The sequence below is a fragment of the Buteo buteo genome, chromosome 10 (assembly GCF_964188355.1).
Source record: "Buteo buteo chromosome 10, bButBut1.hap1.1, whole genome shotgun sequence".
NCBI classification, from domain to species: Eukaryota; Metazoa; Chordata; class Aves; order Accipitriformes; family Accipitridae; genus Buteo; species Buteo buteo.
Window position 1 is genome coordinate 35,721,934 of NC_134180.1, and position 21,866 is coordinate 35,743,799.

The 21,866-nt window shown below is 41.4% G+C and overlaps 1 protein-coding gene across 2 annotated transcripts in view; it reads right to left on the reverse strand.

Annotated features, from left to right (window-relative positions):
- Positions 1-8,795: 8,795 nt before the first annotated feature.
- SPATA6 (spermatogenesis associated 6) overlaps positions 8,796-21,866 on the reverse strand; it is a 46,003-nt gene continuing 32,932 nt past the window's right edge. For both annotated transcript variants that reach the window (XM_075037068.1, XM_075037067.1), the window contains exons 12-13: positions 18,676-18,764; positions 8,796-14,865 (exon numbers count right to left, since the gene is read on the reverse strand). In XM_075037068.1, the coding sequence (XP_074893169.1) occupies positions 14,685-14,865; positions 18,676-18,764 (270 nt within the window). In that variant the 3' untranslated portion in view covers positions 8,796-14,684. The remainder of the gene's footprint in view (positions 14,866-18,675; positions 18,765-21,866) is intronic.

A 21,866-nucleotide genomic window follows, 5' to 3' on the forward strand; every position in this document is an offset into this window, starting at 1 on the left:
GGCACTGCTTGCTGGAAATGGCTGCGGGGCACAGTTTCTCCATGAGATAAGGTGTGACCAAGCCTCAACACTGGTCACATCCAGGATACAGGGGATGTGGACATCACGTGGATCAAGTCAGCAGACCTGGGGTCAATTTTCAGCCCAGCAAGGAGCAAAGGCTTTGGAAAGCTGGGTCCTTGCTCTCCTCATGCTTGGGGCTGACTTCACACTGCTGGTCTTAGCAGAAGGACTTCTGGTTTACACTGGTGTGGGGGAGGAGACTTAAGCACTACCTGAAGATTTTTATATGGCCAAAATTCAGATGGGGTTAGTGTAGGACCACTGGATTAGCTCAGCAGTGACAACCTTGGCTCCCACAGCCACCCCAGGACCTGTGTTGGATCCCCACCACCCTCTCCGTTGGCATTGGAAGTGGGGACAGGGACTTCCCTGCCTTCCCCAAGCCCCCCCCAGCTGCATGATGGTGGTGCTTATAACCGCCTGAGCCTGTTTACTCCTTGGGCCAATCCTGCCCCTTAACAGCATTACCAGCAATAAAGGTGCCTTAGTAACAAAGCCAATTCTGACTTTGGGTTATTGTGTTTATATATCCTGCACTGACGCACAAAGGTCTCCCTGGGACCATGGTGACCTGGCTGTGGTAGGGAAAATAATAAATATCCCTCCTCGGGCCAGGTCCAAGGCTGGACCTTGCTTTCTTGAGCAAGTCTGTGCTTGTCTGGCCCATCGTGGTACCATCATATGATGTGGCATGGCCATAACCTTTTAAAGCCCCTCCAGAGGAAGAGACGGCAGTACCCACTGTTAGTATCTTTGTCTGGTGGTTAGGATGCTCATCTGGAAGCAAGCTAAAAATGCCCACGGGGATGTGACCCTCCACTCGAGCATCCGAGGGGCATGTTCAAGCCAGCAGGCGTAGGCTGTGCAGAGAGGTGAGGGCATATGGTGAAGGCCAATGCCATGAAGGTGAAGAAAATGAGTCATGATCCAGCAAGGAGAGGAGAAACAAGGCTCTGTGCCCACCTGGCACGGGGAGCCCAGGTCACGGTTCCCTCGCTCATCCTCAGTTTGGATGGGGGAGACTGAATTGGCCATGCAGGATGGGGTCGGTGCTCTGCTCATGCAGGTCAATACAACCATTTGCTTCTTCTAAGAGGAAAAAGTAGATTTCCTTTGAATAAGGGAGATGGCAGCCCCATCGGTCGCCCATCCAGCCACCCCCATGGAAAGAGGCATACGACGCAGAGCTTGCCTTACCTTTCCACTATTCAATTTCAAGCAGGTGGTGCCCATATCAGAGGGTGCCTCAAAACATTTAGAGGAAATCAAGTTACCAGCTGTGATTAATAGCTGTTAAATGTCTAATAATAACGAACACCTTTCTAATGCTTTTAGAAATACCAGGGCTCTCGCCTCCTCGCCTAGAGCAGCGAGGTGCTGAGTGCTCCTGAGCCACAGAGCCCCTCAGCAGCACTTAGCTCAATGGCTTTATTGGCTTATTTTGACTACACATCTGCTAAAGCCAGGGGGAAAGCAAGATGGAGCAGGATGAGGAATACTGGGGCAGTTTTTGAAATGTTTGAAATTATTCTTTTCTGCTAAGAAAATTTCAGTTTTGCAGAGAGTAAAGTGAAATTTTCTAAGTCTTTTTTTTTTTTAAATGAACAAATAGTTTTGGCTATATGATGCTGCCCTCTTCCCCTCCTCATCTCACCCCATGGACCCTGGAAGATGGTGTTTCCTTTAAAAGGATGATGTCTATGTCAGTTAAACAAAAAGTAATGAGCTTTGAGAGATGTGACTGCATCTCTGAGATTGGCCCACAGAAGGAATGGAGACATCCACACTGCCAGATGCAGCCAGCTGTGCGCCCCGCAGGAGGAACACATTTCAATGGTAAGTTTATTTGACTTGCTACTTCCTATGAACCACTAAAGTGAAACAAAAGAAAAAATAATCATTGGGGAGGGGGTATCTGAAACGTTTTATTGGAATAAACCAAAGTAATCTCAAAACATCTTGACCTTTCCTTGTATTTTCTAAGAAAATACATATTTAGCTGAAAAAAATTAAAACCAAACCAAAAAGAGATTATATTTTTCCTCCTCATTGAAGATTGGGGATGGGGGGGGGAGTTTCTGTTTCATGTTATTCCTCGTTTCAGTCCCTCTGCTCCTTCCTTCTCATCTCCCACACCCATTCCCTCTGCCTACACCCATGTGCAGCTCTTCCCCCCTACGTCTCCCAGCCCCCTTGTAGCCTTGATCATTTCCATTTTATGCCACATCTCCCCATGCATTGCACTTGAACACATGCAGTCCCTCCAGCCCCAGCTCCCACTCCCTTCCTGCAGCAAGTGGGACCCTGCTCACCCCGGCAGCTCCCATCAGCCTCACCCCAGCATGCCAAGGAGCCATGGGGATGGGGATAGGGACAAGGAGGGGGATGGGATGGGATGGGATGGGATGGGATGGGATGGGATGATTCTCGGCTCCCTGCCACCGCAGGGGTGATGCTGTGGCAGAGATTGCTGCTATGAGCATGCAGCTCTTTGCACCATCTTAGATATGCTCTGGGGCTGTTAAGAGGGAAAGCCCAACAGAGGCTCTGCAGGTGTTATAAGCCCAAAATAAAATGCTCTTTTCCTAACAGGGATGTTCAAGGCTGAGGAACCAAGGCCCATGACAGTCACATGCAGCACCTGTGAAGAGCTTTATCTCCTAACGTGTTGTGCATCCAGTGAAGCGGGGGTACTTTCCAAAGCTGTGTCAGTTGAAGACACACAAGCGCTTAAATTCCTGTGGCAGGCTCTGGAGGGACCTTTTTAGAGCTACATGAGGTGGGAACGAGCGCAGACCCTGAGTGAAAGCGTATGTCAAACCCCAGGTGCTGCAGCCCGAGCTGCTCCGTGCCTGGAGCAGCTTCTCCACCAACATTGCTCAGCCCGCACCATGAGGGCAGAGCTCCTGGGGGAACAAGGCTTATCCGCGAATCCAGCCAGCCAGAGCCCCAAAAGCAAGGAACGCGCAAATTCACGGGGTCCGGAAGAGTTTTTAGCAGTGACACGGGGAGACGCACGTGGGAAGTGAGAGCCCAGCAGAACTGGGGCTTGGGCGATGACAGGCTCAGCCGCCGGCGGCTGCAGCATGGCCTTGGCGTTGGGCTCCTCGCAAGCCTTTCCTGAGGAGTAGCTTGTCATCGCCCCAGAAGCACTATACAGCCTCGCTCCTCGCAGCACGTGATGAATTGCAATATCCTAACAAGAACACATTGCTTTCAGAGCTGCAACCAATATACAAGTCCATTGGCAGCAGATGTTATTAATGATGCCAATACATATTTTCTTATTAATCTTCCATACTAGGCTTGTGTCTATCTGCAAATGATTATCATTCATTTTCCTGACAAATCTATCAAGATCATTTATTACTGTTCGGCAAAGGATCTTCTTTTAAACAAAGATTAATAACATTGCATTTTATCTGGCTGGCTGAGCCAAAGGAAATGAAATTAACAATGAACCCTACAAACATGTCATCACTTTAATTTACTGGAAAATATTTTAAAATGTTATTTAAAAGAATATACGCTATGGTGGGCAGAGTTTATTACAAAGGAAAGAAATGAAACCGCATGCATTTTAGCAGGGTGGAGAGTAAGTTAGCAAACAGGGCACCATGTTTTCTCTGGTTCCTTGCGCTCATTTTCTGGGACAAGGAGGCAGCAGCACTCACAGCCTTCTCGGTGTGCACAGACGGGCACCTGCCCAGGTGAATCATAGCTGGAAGTCACTGTTTCTGGGTTAAAGCAGATCCTACCCGGGATCACAAGGTCTCATCGCTGCAGGGAGAGCTGCCCTCCCTGCATTCCTATAGAGGGAAACTTCACCAGGGTAAAGCTCGTGGAGATCTGAGGGAGAGGAGGGCACGTGTGGGCTGGCAGAGTCCTGGCACCTTTCTGCACTTTTGGTCCCTGTGAAGAAAAGAAACAAACTCAGTAAACTTACATATAGTTTAGTTTCCTTTCTTCTGCACTCTCTTCTTACTTTCCCTTCCCTTCCTTTGAGTAACATAAAAATAATCAATACATAGACACCAAAGACCATATTAGAACTCCCCTCTTACTTTTACTGCAAATAGTAATGCAAAAACTTGATACCAGCTTTGCTTTTGCATTGCTTTGTTTATACCCATGAGCTTTTATTTTCTGAGCCCTGTTTTTGTGCAGGTGCTCACCACTGTCTCTGCAGGACTGTTCCCATGTCCCTGGCTCTGGGCTGTGACATCTCCAGCAATGGGAACCCCACCTCCCCTCCACAGCCTTGTGCCTGCCTGGAAGGTGTTCCCCCCCTCCCCAATACTCCAGCTCACTTATCTATTTCTCAGCACCCAGTGCTTCCAACACCAGCAAATTACTCCCTTGCTGGGGGGGCGGAGAGGAGAAGGTTGCTTAAAACAATTTTGAATTATGTAGTCAAGAAGTGTCTCTCCTACAGATAATAAAGTCAACTTCTTCCCTTCAGTGGATTCATCTTATCTTACCCAGATACCAGGTTGGGAGCAATGTTTTAAACCCCAGACAAAAGAAAATAGCCCGGCTAACCTCAAGCTGTAGCAGTTTCAAAATGCTGACATATCGGCAGGAGGATTTCCAAGTGTGCATTTGTGTATCTCTATGGAGCAGCAAAAGCACACTTGCTAAATTGGCTGGTATTTAACTATACATTTTACTGCTACATAACAAAGTCTTCTGGATTTTTATTTTTTTTTAATTAAAAAGTCATCAACATAGCATAGGTCTTGAAAAATTTATAACAAATAAGAAAAGCCTCAATATATCCCAAAGCAGGGCTTGGCTCGTCTGCAGATTAAAAGGCAATGAGTTAATGAGACACAAGCTGGCCCTCTGTTTAAGCTGGAGCTGTCTCTCCAGTTACTTTGGGGACACTCTGTAGTTTGATAAAGTGGCAAGAGCTCAGGCTGCACATGTCCAGGCCATACATACTGAAGTAGGACCAGACTCCAAGCTTCTAAAAGGTCTAATCTGCTACAGTGACCTAGCATTTACTGGTAGAATTTGTGATCTTTGACTCAGCAATAACCACAATGCCTATGGCAAAACATCCCTGCCTATTTCTTAATCAAACTGCCAGCTTAGCCATGTTTATTTTAGCATAATTGTCAATCATGGCATAAAGACTGCAAGCTAAGAAACCAGTTTCTGGCTAAAGTGGTCTAAAAGCTAAATACTCGCTACATCATTATTAAAAAAAAAAAAAAAAAAAAAGGAGCTGCACCTTATTTCTAGTGTGACTGCATCTCGCTCCAGCTTTCAACTGCTGGATTTCATCAAGCCTCTTCTGTTACATTAAGCAGTTGTCTGTTATGAACTTACACCACATAAATAAAAATCATAGATAGTGCATGCAGAGAAAGAGGGCTTTGTAACCATGGAAAGGCAAAAAAAAGGGATAAAGCTAAAAGGAAGTGGCAGAGGACAAAATGTAGTGGATGAAAAAAACCAAATTCAAGCCTCTCATCTCACAGTCCTGTATATACATTTAATGGGGTACAGTTTTTTTCCCCATTTCAGACTAATGCTAGCATAATGTGGGAGGTGTCATCCAACCTTGGTGATTCCCCAAAGACAGGTATGAACAGTTTTTAGCTTGTTTGCCTTCAGCAGTGAGAGAGATATACAGTGGTGTTGTGAATGCAACATAAGGAGCAATAGATGAAAATGATTTTTTTAGCATAGGTAAAGTGTTGGTGTCACAATTTGAGATTTTTGTACAACCTCTTCTGAAGCAGGTGAACGTGAGTGAAGAAGCCAATTGCTAAGCTGCCGCCCCAAGACAGTGTTGCTGCAACGGCGATGAAGGCTCCCTCCCTCCTAGGCTGCGAAAGGTTGCAAGGAAGAGTCACTGCCTGTTCTTCGGAGAAGTGAAAGACGGCTTCCGCCTCATCACCCAAACATAACCTTCTCCCCAGTGGAGACAGCAAATCCACTGGGAACACCAAAATACAGATGTCCTTGTTGGAGAAATGCTCAAGGAGGAGTCTTTGCTGGTGATGCCCATCATTGCCCCACTGCGCACAACGCTGTCGTTTCCCAAGTGTACCCTGATCCTCAGAGTCGTGCCTTTTCTCCACCTCTCTGTGACCCAATGAGTCTTAAAACTCCTACAGGAGAGCCTGAGAATGCTTCTGCCCCAGAACTGCCCAGGCTGCCTCACGCCAAGAACTGGCCACTCTTCAGAGTCTGTTATAGGTTTAAAGCCCTTCGAGGGGAGCAGAGAAGCCTGTGGACATCCAATGGCACTTTAATTCCTGACCTGAGATCCCATGTAACAACACCTGAAGCCATCTTCATGCCTGCCTTCCCCTTGCCTCCAATGCAATTTCCAACACCTCTGTGTATCCATCTCCGTCACAGTACACGGGGGGCTATTACTTAAGCAGGTACCATCTGGTCAAAGGCTGGCATCAAGGTATCGGTGTGCCGTTTAAGCACAGCCCAAGATTTCATAAGCAAAAACTGAAATATCATGCAGTGCAGTATTACAGATAAGCTGTCCAAGCAAGACCAGATGGCACCGCCACGCCAAGGACAACAAATAGATATTAAGTTGTCAGAGTACGAACCAAAGTCAGCCCGAGCCGTTGAGTTCGCGCCATTTCTGTGCGCGATCCCCAGGAACGAGAAACAAGCTGTCCCAAACGATACTGCAGAAATGCTCCTGGAGAGGGCACTTGAACAATGTTCTGCGAGGCACAGGGTGTCCCTCGGGGAGCACGAGTGCCACACAAGCGGGAGTGCACGTAAGAGTGCCTAACAGCACACACGTCTACGCAAAACGTAAGAGCAACTGCACTCGCAACGCTCGCTTACTGCTCTGTGGTGTGATTTCTCTACCAGACTATTGTCAGATTGGGTTGGCAGCATTCTGGGTTCCGTACTGGGATGCAGAGCGTCAGGGACAATTCCTCTGCCCACTTCCTGGTTTAGACTAACACAGCAAGCTTTATTTCTGTGTGTGTGTGTGGTGGGGTGGGGGGAAGGACCAGGGTAACCATTTTAAGAAACCCATAATTTTTGTTGCATTTATTCGAAACAGGAACGTTGTTCAAAACCTTCAGCTGTGACTTGCTCCTGTAGCTTCTACAAAAGCAGCATTCAATTTAATATGTGAGACTCATAACCAACTCACGCAGTCCAATAGTTCACATCAGTTTGAAGAAAAAAAATTCTGCTGGAAGCACAGGCAAGTAGCAGTGTCAATTTTTCATTAACCTACAGCCACTGTCTCTGTAGACTTACAGCTCTAAGTAAGATTACTGTTATAATTTCTTCTGGTCCCTAAGGGGAGGGAAAAAAAACTTCTCAAAACTTTTAAGGTCATTAAAAAAACCCACCTTTAAATTGGAGGTAGTTTCAGTTTACTTTCATATTTCAAAATCAAATCTTAGCTTCAGCCTCACACCAAAGCAGAAATGTCAGTTGCTTTGTTTCTACATCTTCTGTGAAAGAAGTTCCAGCTTATACATGGGCTGAATGCCAAGTAAATAGATTTTCCTGGGGAACAAAGGCAGCTTTTTTTGTTTGTTTTAAACATATGTAAATAGAGACCCAGGAGCTGAGCTGCCTGTCACTTCAACCAGGTTTACACTCATGTCACTCCAGCTGGTTATTTCTGACCGACCTTAGGTCAGAACTGCCAAAGTTTCCCTCCCCACTCCTTCATGCACTTGTATCAAGCAGCCACTCAAGCCCTTTCCCTCCGGCCTCATACCTCAGCAAAGGGCAAACAGTTTAATATGTATTCCTTTTTTGCTAGTTTCTTATTCCTTCTTTTCTTTTTTTCTTTTTTTCTAAGCTTTAGTTACAGAACCACAGAAATACTTTGGTTCTCTGTCACAGTCACCGAGATGGTTCTGAAAAGGTTTCGGCAGATAAGATCAGTATCTGACAATATATGGCTACTATCAATAAACAGCCAGGGCTGTGTTCCTACATACTAGCAGTATATTAAAGACTGATAGCACCTACTGGTTCATGGTCAAGATTATGGGGGGCAGGGAAGAAACAGGAATGAATTGGTAAGAAAAATGACTTTTTTTTTTTTTTTTTTCTAAACAGGAGGGCACCATCAGTCTTCAGATTTCTCTTTTCAGTACCAGGCATTTAAACAGCGGAGAGTTATTTTCCACAAAGCCAGAAGATGACAACAAAGAGGAGTACAATCCCTTCACATGCCCATCTTCTATTACTCACTTTTTTTTTTTAATTTAAAATAGCAGATAAATGCAAAATTAAAAGCACTTAATGCTTGTCATTTCCAAATGGCTTGGGTTATACCTCAATCTTCAGCACTCATTTTGGGTGTAATACCAGGTAGCACTGAGGGATGCATCACTTTATAGGCTATGCATAAGCCGCAATTAAGGAAAATCCTCAAGTACACGAGAAACCTCAATTTTGATTGGCCAATTTACCATAACTCACTGATAATTCAAATCACGAGTATTATTCAGTGTGTTCTCCCTGCTTTTTTCATCTCTTGACAAGTTTACAAAGAAAAGAATGGAGCAGAGCTTAGCTGCATTACATCCAATATGCTGCCTACACAAACGCCAGAGAAGCTAAATGAACCCCAGAACATATGGCACTCTGCTGACAGAGCTCAGAAACTGGTTCTGCATGAGCAACAAGGAACATCTTGAAACGCAGAAGACATATGTGTTTTAGGAAGAAGATTGAAGTGTTTCATAATAAAACAGGACAAAGTGAAATACAAGTGCTGTATAAAATTTTAATTAAAAACTGGTTTTACCCCTCAACGTGAATATACAATATGTTTCCCAGATGGATTTCATATTTAAGTATTATCCAAACCAAAAACGTAAATGAGACAAATAAAGCCTTCAAAAATGGCACAGAGGCTAAAATGTATGTAAACACTAGATGACTGTGGTGAAAACAAGGCAGGCAGGGAAAGCAACCTCTTAGCAAATGTTTACTACTGGAGTACTGAATGAAACAGTTCATACAACTATAGTCTTAGTAACAACACAATTAGCTAAACATTCAAAAATTCAAGTCAGTGTAACAATTCAAATATAAGCATCAGAATTCACCACCGTTCAGCAATGTAAATGGTACTTTTGTTAAAAGTTTCACTGGTTATTTTATACACTGATAATTCACGGGATACAAATACATAACCTATGGCATGCCATGCATCAAACCACTCTCAGAGTCTGCCCCTGCTTTCAGCCTCCCACCCCCACTTTGTGTGAAGTTCTGTTCATTCAATGGCATCAGCTTTACAGGGTTACGCAAATACCTGACCACAGAAAAAAATTTTTGTGCTGTATCCTCAGGATCAGTAAATTCTTATGAACCAAGAGGGATGTTGTTTTGCAACAGCAAACTCCTTTCCCTGAAGAGGTGAGAAGGCGGCTCAGATCACCACTTCTCAGAGAAGTTGCTGAGAGTTCTTTGCTAGGTCAGAAGAAATCACCCAGAATTGAATGGAAATACATATGAAGAAAAAGCACAATCTCCACATTGATCAAGCAAAAAGAAAGATTACAGTTCCTTTATGTTGCCATCCAGACAAATTATCACTGCACCTCAGAGAATTTCTCACTGAAGACAAACAGGGAACAAACTGCATGTCTTTGGCAAGCCAACACTGATAACAAAAGGAGCTACAGCCTCATCTTTTAAGGGCTTTGGTTGATGATGTTTTGAATTCCATGGAGAAAGCAGTAGAAACCAATGCAATCAATGGGGCTCATGCTTAATGTTTCACTGTGTAATAGAAACAGGAATATTAGGTGTTCTTGATCACTTCGCACAACACTGGTTTATTTGTTGAAACTGAAAGGAACCGGGCAAAGACTGGTTCTCTGCTGCTACCAGAGACCATCATCTAAACCAGACACCATTTCTGTCAGTGAGGTAGCTCATTAAGATCACCAACAGAAGTGCTGATCTCTCTTAGCTTCAATTGTTTTCACTGGAACCAGGAAGCTAAGTTTCATTGATTTGAAAGTTTCCCCAAACTCCTTGACTACTAAACAAATTTCTCGAGATACTCTCAGCATCCTGATAATGATCACTCCATAACCACTGAAGTTATCAACACCATGGCAGGCTTTCCTATGACCCAGTGATTCCACAAGAAGATTTATACAGTTATGTGACCACTGCTAAAAGGCTAAGAATTTTGTTGCATAGTTCAGTGTTTCGGAAAACACTTTCAAGCTTAAAAATTAGGAAGAGCAGAATTATGTAATAAGCTATTCCTTGCACATGGACTGAAAAGGCAGAGATTCCTTCTAACTTACTTTCTCTGACAAACCTATGGCACACCACACAAACTCTTCCACTGTCAAGCTGCACACACCATTGTGCCCCTTGCTCCTGGGGAGAAGATGAGAACAAATGATGTGATAGACGTTAATCGTGCTGATTAGTACACATAGCAGACACCACTAAGACATTAGGATGACAAAAAAGTAATTTGTATTAAAAAAAAAAAGATATCATGAGAGCAATCAGTATGAGTATGATGAACCCAGATCATGCAGGAGACAGAAACTAAGTAGGATACCAACTGTAAAGATTAGGTCCTAAAAGCACATGTAGTAAAGCAGTTCATTATCTTTTTCAGCCGTTTCTTAGATTTAATAGATTTCTATCTTGGTAAGATTAAGACTTGCTTAATAATTGTCTGATTAAAACATAATAAACCTGGGAAAATTAAAATAAAGCCTTTTTAGTAACTGGAGAGATGGGACTTTCCAGCCAGGCTTCCACAAAATAATTTCTGTAACATTCACCTCAGGATCCCAAAGCACTTCCCAGTCATTTAATTAAGCTTCAGCAGAGCACAAACTCCCCACTTTACAGCTGAGGTAACAATGAGGAGGAGTTTGGAAAAGACTATTTAATACTGAGCAGAGCTAAATGTTCTGTTATTTTACCCCCAAAACAGACTCCCAACACCTATAGGTAGATTTCTTTCCCCCCTCACTGTTTTGGTAGTGTCTGAAGTAATAATAAGATTCAAACATGTGATGCACAATCTAAAGAACAGCCCTCATCATCTTCCAAGCTGCTCAGATTTGGAGTATAAACACTGCTGCCCATCTATCTTACAAAGCTGCTCCTACCTGTTCCCGTTACTCTAGCCATCCCTATGCCTCTTGTCCCCAGTGGACCAATTTAAGCTTCCCTTCTTCTAGTTGAAAACTTAGATAAGGCAAATCATTAAAAGAGTTTGACATTTTTGCCTTTAATCCACAACAGGTCAATGACTGATTTCCAAAGCAACTACTACTCAGCAAAGGATTTGCATTTCTACTGAACACAGGCAGGTAGTTTGTCTAAAGCCACCCCAAGATTCTAAACTATACCGTTATTTGTAGGAAAGAGGGAAGGGAGCAAGTAGGAAGCAGACTCTGACTTATTAAAATGAAAGTGATTAAAATACTGATTGCATACTGCAAGCAACACTGCATGCTGAATAGCATTTGGTGAGAATACTCATAGGTTATAATAACTTGGGGAGGGCAAGAGAAAGAGACAGACTGCAGAAAAACACTAATTCGTTCTTAATCTAGCCCATTATTTCTAGATTTCCTTTAGGAGGTAAAATGATGGGGGTCAAATTATGCCATCCCACTGTCACTAACAGACCACTTTGTGGATGGCAAAAGATAAGGAATGAGCATAGAAAATGCTATTTAAAGCTCCACTCAGGAACCTAGAAATTTGCATTTGATAGAAGGGATTTAAATTGTATTAGAAGGCAAGGTGCACTAAACAATTACAGTTTATTACTATGTTGGTTCACTGCCTGAACCTATACTTATCACATCCTCCAGTAGCAAAGGAGCAGCAGTGCTCAGTACACTTGAGCTGTATGCATATTAATAGGAGGGTTAGCTGAGCAAACAGGGAAGGGGCCAAATGCTTTTGAAAACAAAGTGGCTTGCAGATTTTATGGACAGATCGGAGTAATTTGGGTCTTAAGTCACATTTCAGAGAAAAGTTTTCCATTAACCAGACCGGATTTCCAGCCCAGTGCTTGAAAGAGAACACTCTTTGCTGTATCACAGCATATAAGCTGTGGAACGACGCTGACCCAAGAGAGAAACACATATCCTGCAGCAGCTGATTCAGAAAGACATAATACACACCATCTCCCCTCATAGCTGGAGCAGGGCCAAAGACACTCATAGTCTATCTGCTTCACTTGTTGTTATGCTGCATACGAAAGCTACAGTGAGAATATTCATACCAGTCGAAATTCAATATATGACTTTTTCTTTTCTCCCGTGCAGTTTTCACCTTTGATGAAAAATTTTTCATCTTTGATGAAAAACTGAAGGTTGCCATATCACCATATGCTTCCTTTCTTTAGCTAGGGTAATTTAACAGATATACCCCAGCCATTCCTCTGGACCCCTCGCAAACATTACCCTGTTTTTTCACAGCGGCCTCTAACCTCCCTCATCCCCTCCTTGTCTCTTGAATTCATGGCAACTTGTGTCCTTACTCATACATACAAAAAACCCAAAGCCTCAGGATTCAGGCCTTCTTACACATTGAACAAACAGGGACTAAAATCTGCTGGACAGCTGGGGAGGGAAAAATGGAACAGTACTTCTGTGTCACAGAACCAGATTAGGCCAAGGGGGAGCAGCCAATCTTCAGAAGACTGTAACTTTTACTAAGCTATGACACTGGGGAGGGAAAACACACAGAATATTGAATGAAAACTGTGGGATACCATGAGAAGAACACTAAATCTTATGGTTCAAACACCTACAGGGAACTGCAGCAACCTTCAGATTTCAGTAGATCCATTTTAAACCAAAAGCTTGGAAAGTATCTCTCCGAATGTGCCCTGCCTATCTAGGATCCATTTGAATACACCTACTTTCCTGAACAGCAAGGAGAAAGAAACTATCCCTTTATGGACTAATATGGAACAGGCTAATGAATGAATACCAGGTAACAGTAGCACAATACTCCACAGCCACCATGCCTTCAGTGGCACAACTCGGGTAAGTTTTACTTTTCACTTCTGCAAAAAAAAATGTACTACTACTTCATAGAGTGACTCAACACTTACCCACAGCATTAGACTGTGCAAGTAATGCCCTTTGAAAGTACTAATATACTAAATGGCATCAAGGACAGGAAGTTATCAGTGTTAATCCACTTCAACTGGTTTAACAGTTACAAGGAATAGAAATGTCTATATGCAAGACACTTCCTCTGAGAGTCCCCTTTCCTGAAACAGAAGCACACAGCCTTTCAGCATGCTTTCCCACTAGCATAATTGCTCACCAACTGCTTTCTCAAATCAATTATGTTGTCTCAGCATTAAAGGATGGAAGGCAGAGTAGACCAACTTTTTGTTTATCTAGGCATGCTGGCAGGTTACAGTCATATGTTCTGCCATCTGTACTGCTAGCTTTATCCTTTATCCAATCATAACAGGTAAAATGGCATTGGTGTAACTGAATCTGTTCATTCAGTCAGGGAAGGAGCCAGAACAGGCATTTGGTTTTTCCCCCATTCTGAAAGGAAGCAGGAGATGGACACTCTTGCCCTTTTAAAACATTCCGCTTTTCAATAGATGGGCAATTTGCCCCGGTCTGCTAATGTGGGATCTGTTCAATGCAAGGCTGAAAAGGTTCCATCCCCAGGGAAAGCATCGAACTGCTGATGAACATTTGGTGGCCTTTAGCAAAAACGATATGATTTCTGCCAACAGGATCCCAGCAGACTGGGAAGGACAGGCTCCAAATTAGGTGGGATTGTGATGCAGGAACTTCAGAAGGCCTGTACAGGATATATGAAGAGCTTGCTGACTAGCTCCAGTCTTTCCCCCTCTGCACTCCTTTCTTATTCATATTTTTTAAAATTACAAATATATTGGCAAATGTCATGGTTGCATTCAAGAGAACCTGGAAATTTTCAAATGCACAGGGTGCGCAAAGATAACCTTTCTTCTGATATAGAGGCTGCTGGGATGGGTGGGTTTCTTTTAAAATTAGAAAATTTGTGACTGAAGGTGCTTGAAACCACTTTGAAAGCATGTCTATAGATCAGTATCAGAGTTTCTGCCCGTCTGAAAAACAAACAATCCAAGGCAATTTTCTAGAAAACAATTCCCTTTGACCCTGATAGGACACTTTAAAATCAACATTCACATTCACCTTCCTCTTAGACCCCCTCTCTGAACACTAGGACATACTGCTTCTTCAACCAATTCTGTTTATGTTACTAAATAGCTTTAATTATTTAATGAAAATTGGCTGCAGCCGAAACCTGAGTTGATGTCAGACACAAATGTCCAGTGGACCTATTAGTCTTCAAATGACTATCTTTTCGTAGTCTCAAAGGAGCAACACCATCTTGCTTAATTGTGAAGTTGCTGTTTTTTTTGGTTTGGTTTTTTTTTTTTTTGGGGGGGGGGGGGAGCAGTGGGATATTAATAGTTTCCTTTTGGCAAGGCAGGCCAAAACCCTGTTTCTCCAAAACCCTGCCTAACCATAATTGCATCTTAAAAATAGAGTACAAATATTTGTTACATAAAAATAGGTTTCATTACAAATATGAACACTGTGTACTGTGCATTTCCAGGTGAATTGCTATCAGGAGTGTTTTTTTTGGTCTGAAACAGTGCCAGAAGCTTTTCGATACATGTTTCTATATATTTTCTCGAGACTCTCTTCAAAGATTGCTCTGTGAGGCTTCCCTTTGTACACAGCTGCACGACTAGAACAGTATTCACCATTATCCAAGTGAACAGTAGTGTTCTGCTGCACTGGTGAACTGTCAACAGAAAAAAGATAAGAAATAATGATTAAATCAAGATAAGGAAGAGGAATCAGAACCACAAAACCAGCAGAAATCCAAAGGTAGAGCTGCTAATCACAGATTACCTTTCACAAATTGATAAAAAAACTGCACTGCAGCTCCTTCTAAGAAATGGGAGCCCCACGTTACTCATTCACACAAATGCTCCCCCACTTATCTGAGTGCACTTGATAATACCTCCCACATAGAAAGAGAATTAATTTTCAAAGAGCATGCAGTAATTTTGCTGTATTTTGATAGGCAGTGTGACTAGGCACTAAGCCTATGCAAGAGCAACACAGTAGGATTTTTCTGTCCTTTGAAGGTCAAAACGTAACCACAAGCAGCTATTTCAATATGAAGACAATCTATCAGAGGTATATTAAATTACTGTGGTTGCAGCTGTAAAGTGCTCTATCAGAAGCATCTTGGATTAAGTATTCTACCAAATACATTATGATATAGTGGCAATCGAGTGTTCCTTCCCCACCCCATCTTCTGTGTCACTGTTTTAATACTAAACACAAATACAGTCTCATATTTCAGTTGCTTTGAGAAATTATTTCCTAGATCTATGAAGTGAAATCTATTCTCTGAAAATCATTACAAAACACTGACAAATCTGAAGTATGTATATCTAAACTTCATGACTATTTGCCTTCTCTTGAAACTCTGAAAACAAAGGCTTGTGTCATATAATGAAATGAGCCATTTTCCTGTAATAAAGCATGAAACAAGTAGCTCAAAAATCGTAAGAAAAATTATTATTGCGGTGACATTTTTCACATCTGCTCAGAGATTTAGGCACTTAAGATGCTTAAAAATTAGGACTGAGTTATCTTCAGCCTCTCGTGAATGTTCTCAGTCTGGGAAATGAAACTGGAAATGTGAAGCTTACAATGACCATCTTCACTTAGGAAATGGATTACATTTCTCAGGGAAGGTTTACATTTTCTTATATACATATCATTTATTAATCTACGGCCAAACCAGTACTTAAAACTTTGTCCTCAAGTTAGTATCAGTAAACAACTGTGACAAAACTGAACGAAACCTTATGTCAAAGGACTCACAAATATACTTCTAGCTAGCTGCATCAAAACACAACGTTTTCACTTTAAGAAAGGAAAATGGTGAGGGAAGAAGATGAAGGTGTAGGATCAGCTTTCTAAATTCACATTTCTAAGCTTCCATTGTCCCATGGAAAACAAAAGAAGGAATAGCTTTTGCTTTTAGATTTCTTACATTCAAATATTAGGGTGACGCCAACCTATACAGCATAAAAAACCAACAAGAAGATCTCTGTGTGGCTCCAATATTAAAAAGGGAGGAAGGTCACTGACACTTTTTCAAAAAATCTCCAACATTTAAAGTCAGTCGGCAGCATGAAGCAAATTTAAACCTGTTTATCATCCTGGAGAGGGAGGACTGTGCTTCACAGTTTGGACACAAAGAAACCAACCTACCAAACAGCAGAATCAATAGAAAAGTTGTACAGGCCTGTGTTAAATGTAGACAAGTCAATACCTTGGGGACCCATCAACAACTGAAGTTTTACCTCCTCCTTTCTGCAGTTTGTTTTACCTCACTTCTGATGGAGCACTCTCAGGCCAACAAATAAGCACGGCACTAGGAGCAGCACTTGTAATGATACAACAAACAGCTCTGCCACTCTTTTCCTTGGAATCCATCTCCTGCAGTCAGCCTTGTGCTTGCCTTTTCTTCTACTAAAAGCTTAACCTACACAGAGACACTCAAAACCAACCACTTAACTGCAGTAAAGGAAAGACTCAAAAAACAATAGTAACTTTCACAAGTTCCTTATTCTAGTACTGACAAAGACTTAAGCTTCATTTTCCCTTCTCTTTTTGGAGGGGGTGTGTGTGTCTATGTATTTCCACTAGCCAATCCTTGCACTTGAGATACTTAGCACTGATGTGGACAAAGATACAGCCAAGCTAGGGAAGAGTCCCTCTCCTGTCTCAACTGGAAACCAGCTGACAACCTGAGCTAAGCAATCTGGGAATTACACTCACAAATCATATTAACAGCAGGATTTCTGCACGCAACTCCCTGCTCTGAAATACCTGTCATATGCTTTTGTTCCCTCATACATCTCCTTTAAGAGTCCCAGAAGTTCTTTTCTGAGTGAATCATATACTAAATATTTCACAAAACACAGACCTTTTCCTTACTCCCAGTGGTTTTCAATCATCTATCTACTTTACTGCCAACATTTGGTTGACAGTACCATGTCCTTCTATGAACTCTGTCTCTGTCCTTGTATCCTGTTTATGAGCACTGTGGCAAACACTCAGCAATCAGACTGTCCTCGAGTCCTTTTATGTCTCGCCCTTCAGTGAACGGGACTAGTACTGCCGGCCTCTAAATCTAAGGAGTGGTCCTCTCCCAACTTGAGTGCCGCATTTCATATCCCATCACTTCATGATTCTGTAGTATTAGGGTTTGTTTTTTCTTTTTTCATGGTCTGCAGTTTCAGCATCAATCTCAAAGTCCCAAAGCTGCCTCAAAACAAAAACTTGCACTTTCTCTCTCACAAACACATCCCACACAATTTAATTGCAGCAGCTGTCAGGACAAAGGATAAGGGAGCAAAAAGGCTACATGCAGAATACAAGAGTGAGCACAGGTATAGAAATAGTAACAACTTCAGAGTAGCAACTTCACATACATGTGAAAATCTGACTAACTAGAACCCTTGCACAGAGGTGACTACAAATTACAGGAATTTTAAAAAAAGCCAACAAATCATAAATTTTAGAACTTTTTAGAGCTTACTAATTGCAGGTAGAATTTCACTACAATACCTATATTGAATTACCCTTCTTTCAGTGGTATACAGTGGTGATTCGGGAAGCACTTGTTACAAAATATAGGATCACATTTAGTTATTAAAATAAAACCTTTTTTTTCCTAATGTCAAGACCTCTCAAATTTAGCACCACAGTTCTAGGACTTATCTCTTAATACGAAGAAAAACAGAAAAGCTGTACAACCCCAAAAATGTTTTACATTAGTTACTATCTTTCCTCCAACAAGTACCCAAAACGTTGTACAAAATACTGTGCACATACACAGAGAACATCAGTATTGATAACTTCTACTACAGAAGTTGTCAAAATCAATTCAATTGGTGTCTTTTAAGTAAAATATTCAAATGAAACCCTAGTCATATATGTGAGGAATACACAGAATAATTAACCTACATAAACCAGGTTTTCAAGATCTCAGGTTTTCAAGATGTCTTCTGAAATACAGCATGCTGAATCACTAAACCATAGTCTATACATTTGCTTTGTTTTTTGAAGATGCTTCTCTTTTCCAAATATGTGTTTTGGAAAACAAAGAACAAAACAACAAAAGAACCACAAACCATATTACTAAATAAACTTCAATTTATTTTTGCACTCCCATAGTTTTAAGAAAAAATAATCAATTGGTTATTTTTAAAGTGACGTTTGCTCTCTGGTTGATGAAATCCAAAAACTACTGCCCAAGGATCATTTTCATGACCAGGTCCAGTTTCAAAATCAGTGTTTTATGAAGACTATACTGACACAGTGCCAAATAGCACGAAAGGCATAATTATAGTTAACTGCATTTTGCTTTTAGGTGAAAAACCTTGGTAGGACTAACTCCTACAGAAGCCTTTTCCCAGTGTAATATATTACATAGCTTAAAATAGGAAGAGAATTTTTTAGCTAAATTTAAAGGGCAATATCATGAGTTTGACTGTTCTGTCTTGGTCAGAGAAAAACTCCATACCTGCTCTGCAGTTCACTCATGGATAAGAGCGATCTATGCGAAGATTCTCTTGTCTTAGTCAAGTCTCCTTTTGATGAGTTACTCTCATCCTAAAAAAACAGAAATCAGATTCTCATTACCTTGGTTTCTGATTACAATGATCTCATTTCAAAAATACATTCTTTCCATTTAGTAGAAGACTATTAAAGTGCTTACATGTCTTGGGGGAGAAAGGGACAAAGTGTAATGAGCCAAATGCCATTTATGAACACTTTTAATTAAGTTCAGTACAATTCAGCTAATAATTTTCAGGTAATAAACTGGAAAGAATTTCTAGACAATGTAGATCTAGAGAACTATGCAGGCAGCACAAGCTTCAATAATCCCCAACAAACACATTGGTGAAACACTATGAAACCTACTGATCACTGCCTTATTTTTGTTTCTTGCAGAAGACGGGAAAAGAACCTAAAACTTATTATTTATTAGTTTTTATAATGAGCTATTGTTATCCATTTAATGCATTTTGCAAGACAGAAGCATTCTACACATCTGAATACTTCGATTCCATATACAGGGGTGAGAACATGCTTACCCAACTTTAAAATATATCTATGATAGACTTAATGACCCTTCAGTGGTATTCTTAAGAGTTGCTAGAAAGCAGTCTTACCTTCCAAATGCCACCTAGACATTAATTAACCCATATTTGCCCTCTTAGGTAAGTAAGAAACAAAACACCTCATGTGAAGGGAGCCAGTTGCTCACCTGAGACAGGATGCTAGGAATTCCAACACACAATCACGTTCACTCTACTCTGAAGAGCAAAGACACTACTTAAGAGGTGATACTAAGTGATCTTTCAGCAGAAGCCAATTGTTGTAAGGATTAGTAAACAAAATCATCTTTCATGCCATGGAAGTAGTAACTGGAAAAAAAGACTGTGCAGTAAAAATAATCATCACACTTGCTGGTAACACAAAACTGGGAGACAAGACAATAAATATAGTGGTAGATGGAAATAAGATGCAGAGCAAGCTGAACTGTAGGCATATGGATGAGGAAAAACCCAACACAATCTATTGTGGTGAAACAGAAGGCAGTAAGTGTGTTTGTAAACAGGAAAACTCTCTTCCTTCAGCAGTCACAGACTACAAAGCACTGAAGAGGAAATGGGGTACAGTGGTAAATAAAACTCTGCAGCATTTCCCAGAGGCAAATTATGTTCTAGAAAGCCAAAAAAGATGGAAACATTATGATACTGTCAGAAAGCTACAGTGGACACCCTAAGGAATCTGCAGGAGAGCTCCAGTCACACTATTTTTACAGAGCACTATGGAAACGAAATTTTGGAAAACACAGCTGGATGCTTCTGGGAATGGTTATTTACCATTAGGCTCTTTGGAATGAAACAGAATAAGAGATACTTTTTAACCTTTCAAAGTTTGGAAGAGGATCCAGACTGGAGCCAAAATCTACTCACCACGTTGCCAGTGCACTTGCTTTACTATTCCCTCACTTTCAGGATGACCCATTTACCTCATCCATCCACTGCGTAACAACACAGCCTAGATTTGGGGCCATCTGGGGAACCACAACCAATCCTGGTGTATTTTACAGTACTAACTGCAAGTAGACCTGATTTTTTTTTTTTTTTAAAGCAGGTCAGCTGCTGTTAGCACAGCTTTCACAAGTTAGCTGTACACAATTACCAAACCACAAGACTTCTCTGTACCATCCTCCCATTCCTTTTGCTCAGTGGAAGAAAATGGAGTGAGAAGAATGGTCCTTATCCAGCATTGTTCTGACCAGGTTGGTAATTAAAGACTCAAAAATCTTATCCAATACCCTGATATCTAGATTTTTTTTTAGGGCAGAAACATAAGGTTTTCCAACAGGAGAGGAAAGATTAAAGCATCATCTCTGGTGATTAATCCCCTGTGAGTATTCAGCAAGTGTTTGATACTGGAAGCGGCAAAGTGTGCTAACAGAAAGCCAACAGAAAGTACCATGCTTCAAGAATCTAACACCATGCTTGCAAATTCATGGGCATTTGTGCAACATTGCAGTAACAAGTGAATACTAGCATATGTGTAAGTCATTCTAGAGTAGAATGTTTTAAATTATGTAAGTAAAATAAGTAAATAGGAAGAAAATTATCAAATTCTCCTTTACCCATTATTATATTTAATAGTCTTTATGACTGTATGGAGAGATCATGTAACCAGCCATCCAGCTCTCCTAACAAACTAGTATGTCTTTCATTGTAAAGTCATGGTCTACTGTTCAAGGAAAGTAGTCAAGGACCACTGGAGATAGTTCAGGATGTGCAAACTTTCATTATATGTAGGTGCTCGACCGCCATGAAACCCAATTTTTTATCTTAAGTTCATTGAAACATCAGAGAGGCATTTGACATGATTTGTACCTATTTTGGAGTGGCTGAAACACAGAAAAATGTGATGGGCATCTTCTATTTGAGAGGCAACAGTTCACAAGATCATAATGTTTGTATACAAACTCAGGGAGGTACAGCATGAACTAGATCAAACAGTCTTAGTATGCACAAGAAAAGGTTTTTCAGAGTTTAAAATAACAAGCACCACAACTAAACCAAAAATGAAGATTAAACAGAAATGAGAAAATAATCAGATTAAGAGAGCATGCAGGCAACACAGGAGTTGCCCAGGATGGCTAAATTTGGGGAGATAAATAAATAAATAAAGACTTCAGAGCTAAGACAGATGTTCTTCAGTACATCTTGCAGCAGTGGATTGAGACAACAACCTTCTGCCCCAGCCCTCTGCCATGGGTTTACTGTAGTTAGTGGAGTCACCACATCCCAGCCAGCACAGCTCACATGCCAGCGTACTAGTGTTACGCCTGCCGTTCCCGTGCTGAAGTACGAGTTGGGGAGGCCAGGGGTCTCACACTCTATCACACTTCCCACTGATACAGTAAATTACATCAGAGGGGAAAGGTGGACGGTTGGGGACGGTAGTAACTTAAAATTGCAGCAACATTCAAAAGCAGATTTCTGTCAACACTCCTTTTTCTAAGAGAAGAAACTGAAGGAAAAAAGATGTCTTTCTCAATTTTGAGGGACTCATGTCTCTTCTAACCAATCAACGACATTTGTGTATTAGATTGTCAGACAAAAATAATAATTTCATCAGAGCTCCTAATCTTAATCTTACCTACCTTTCATCCTT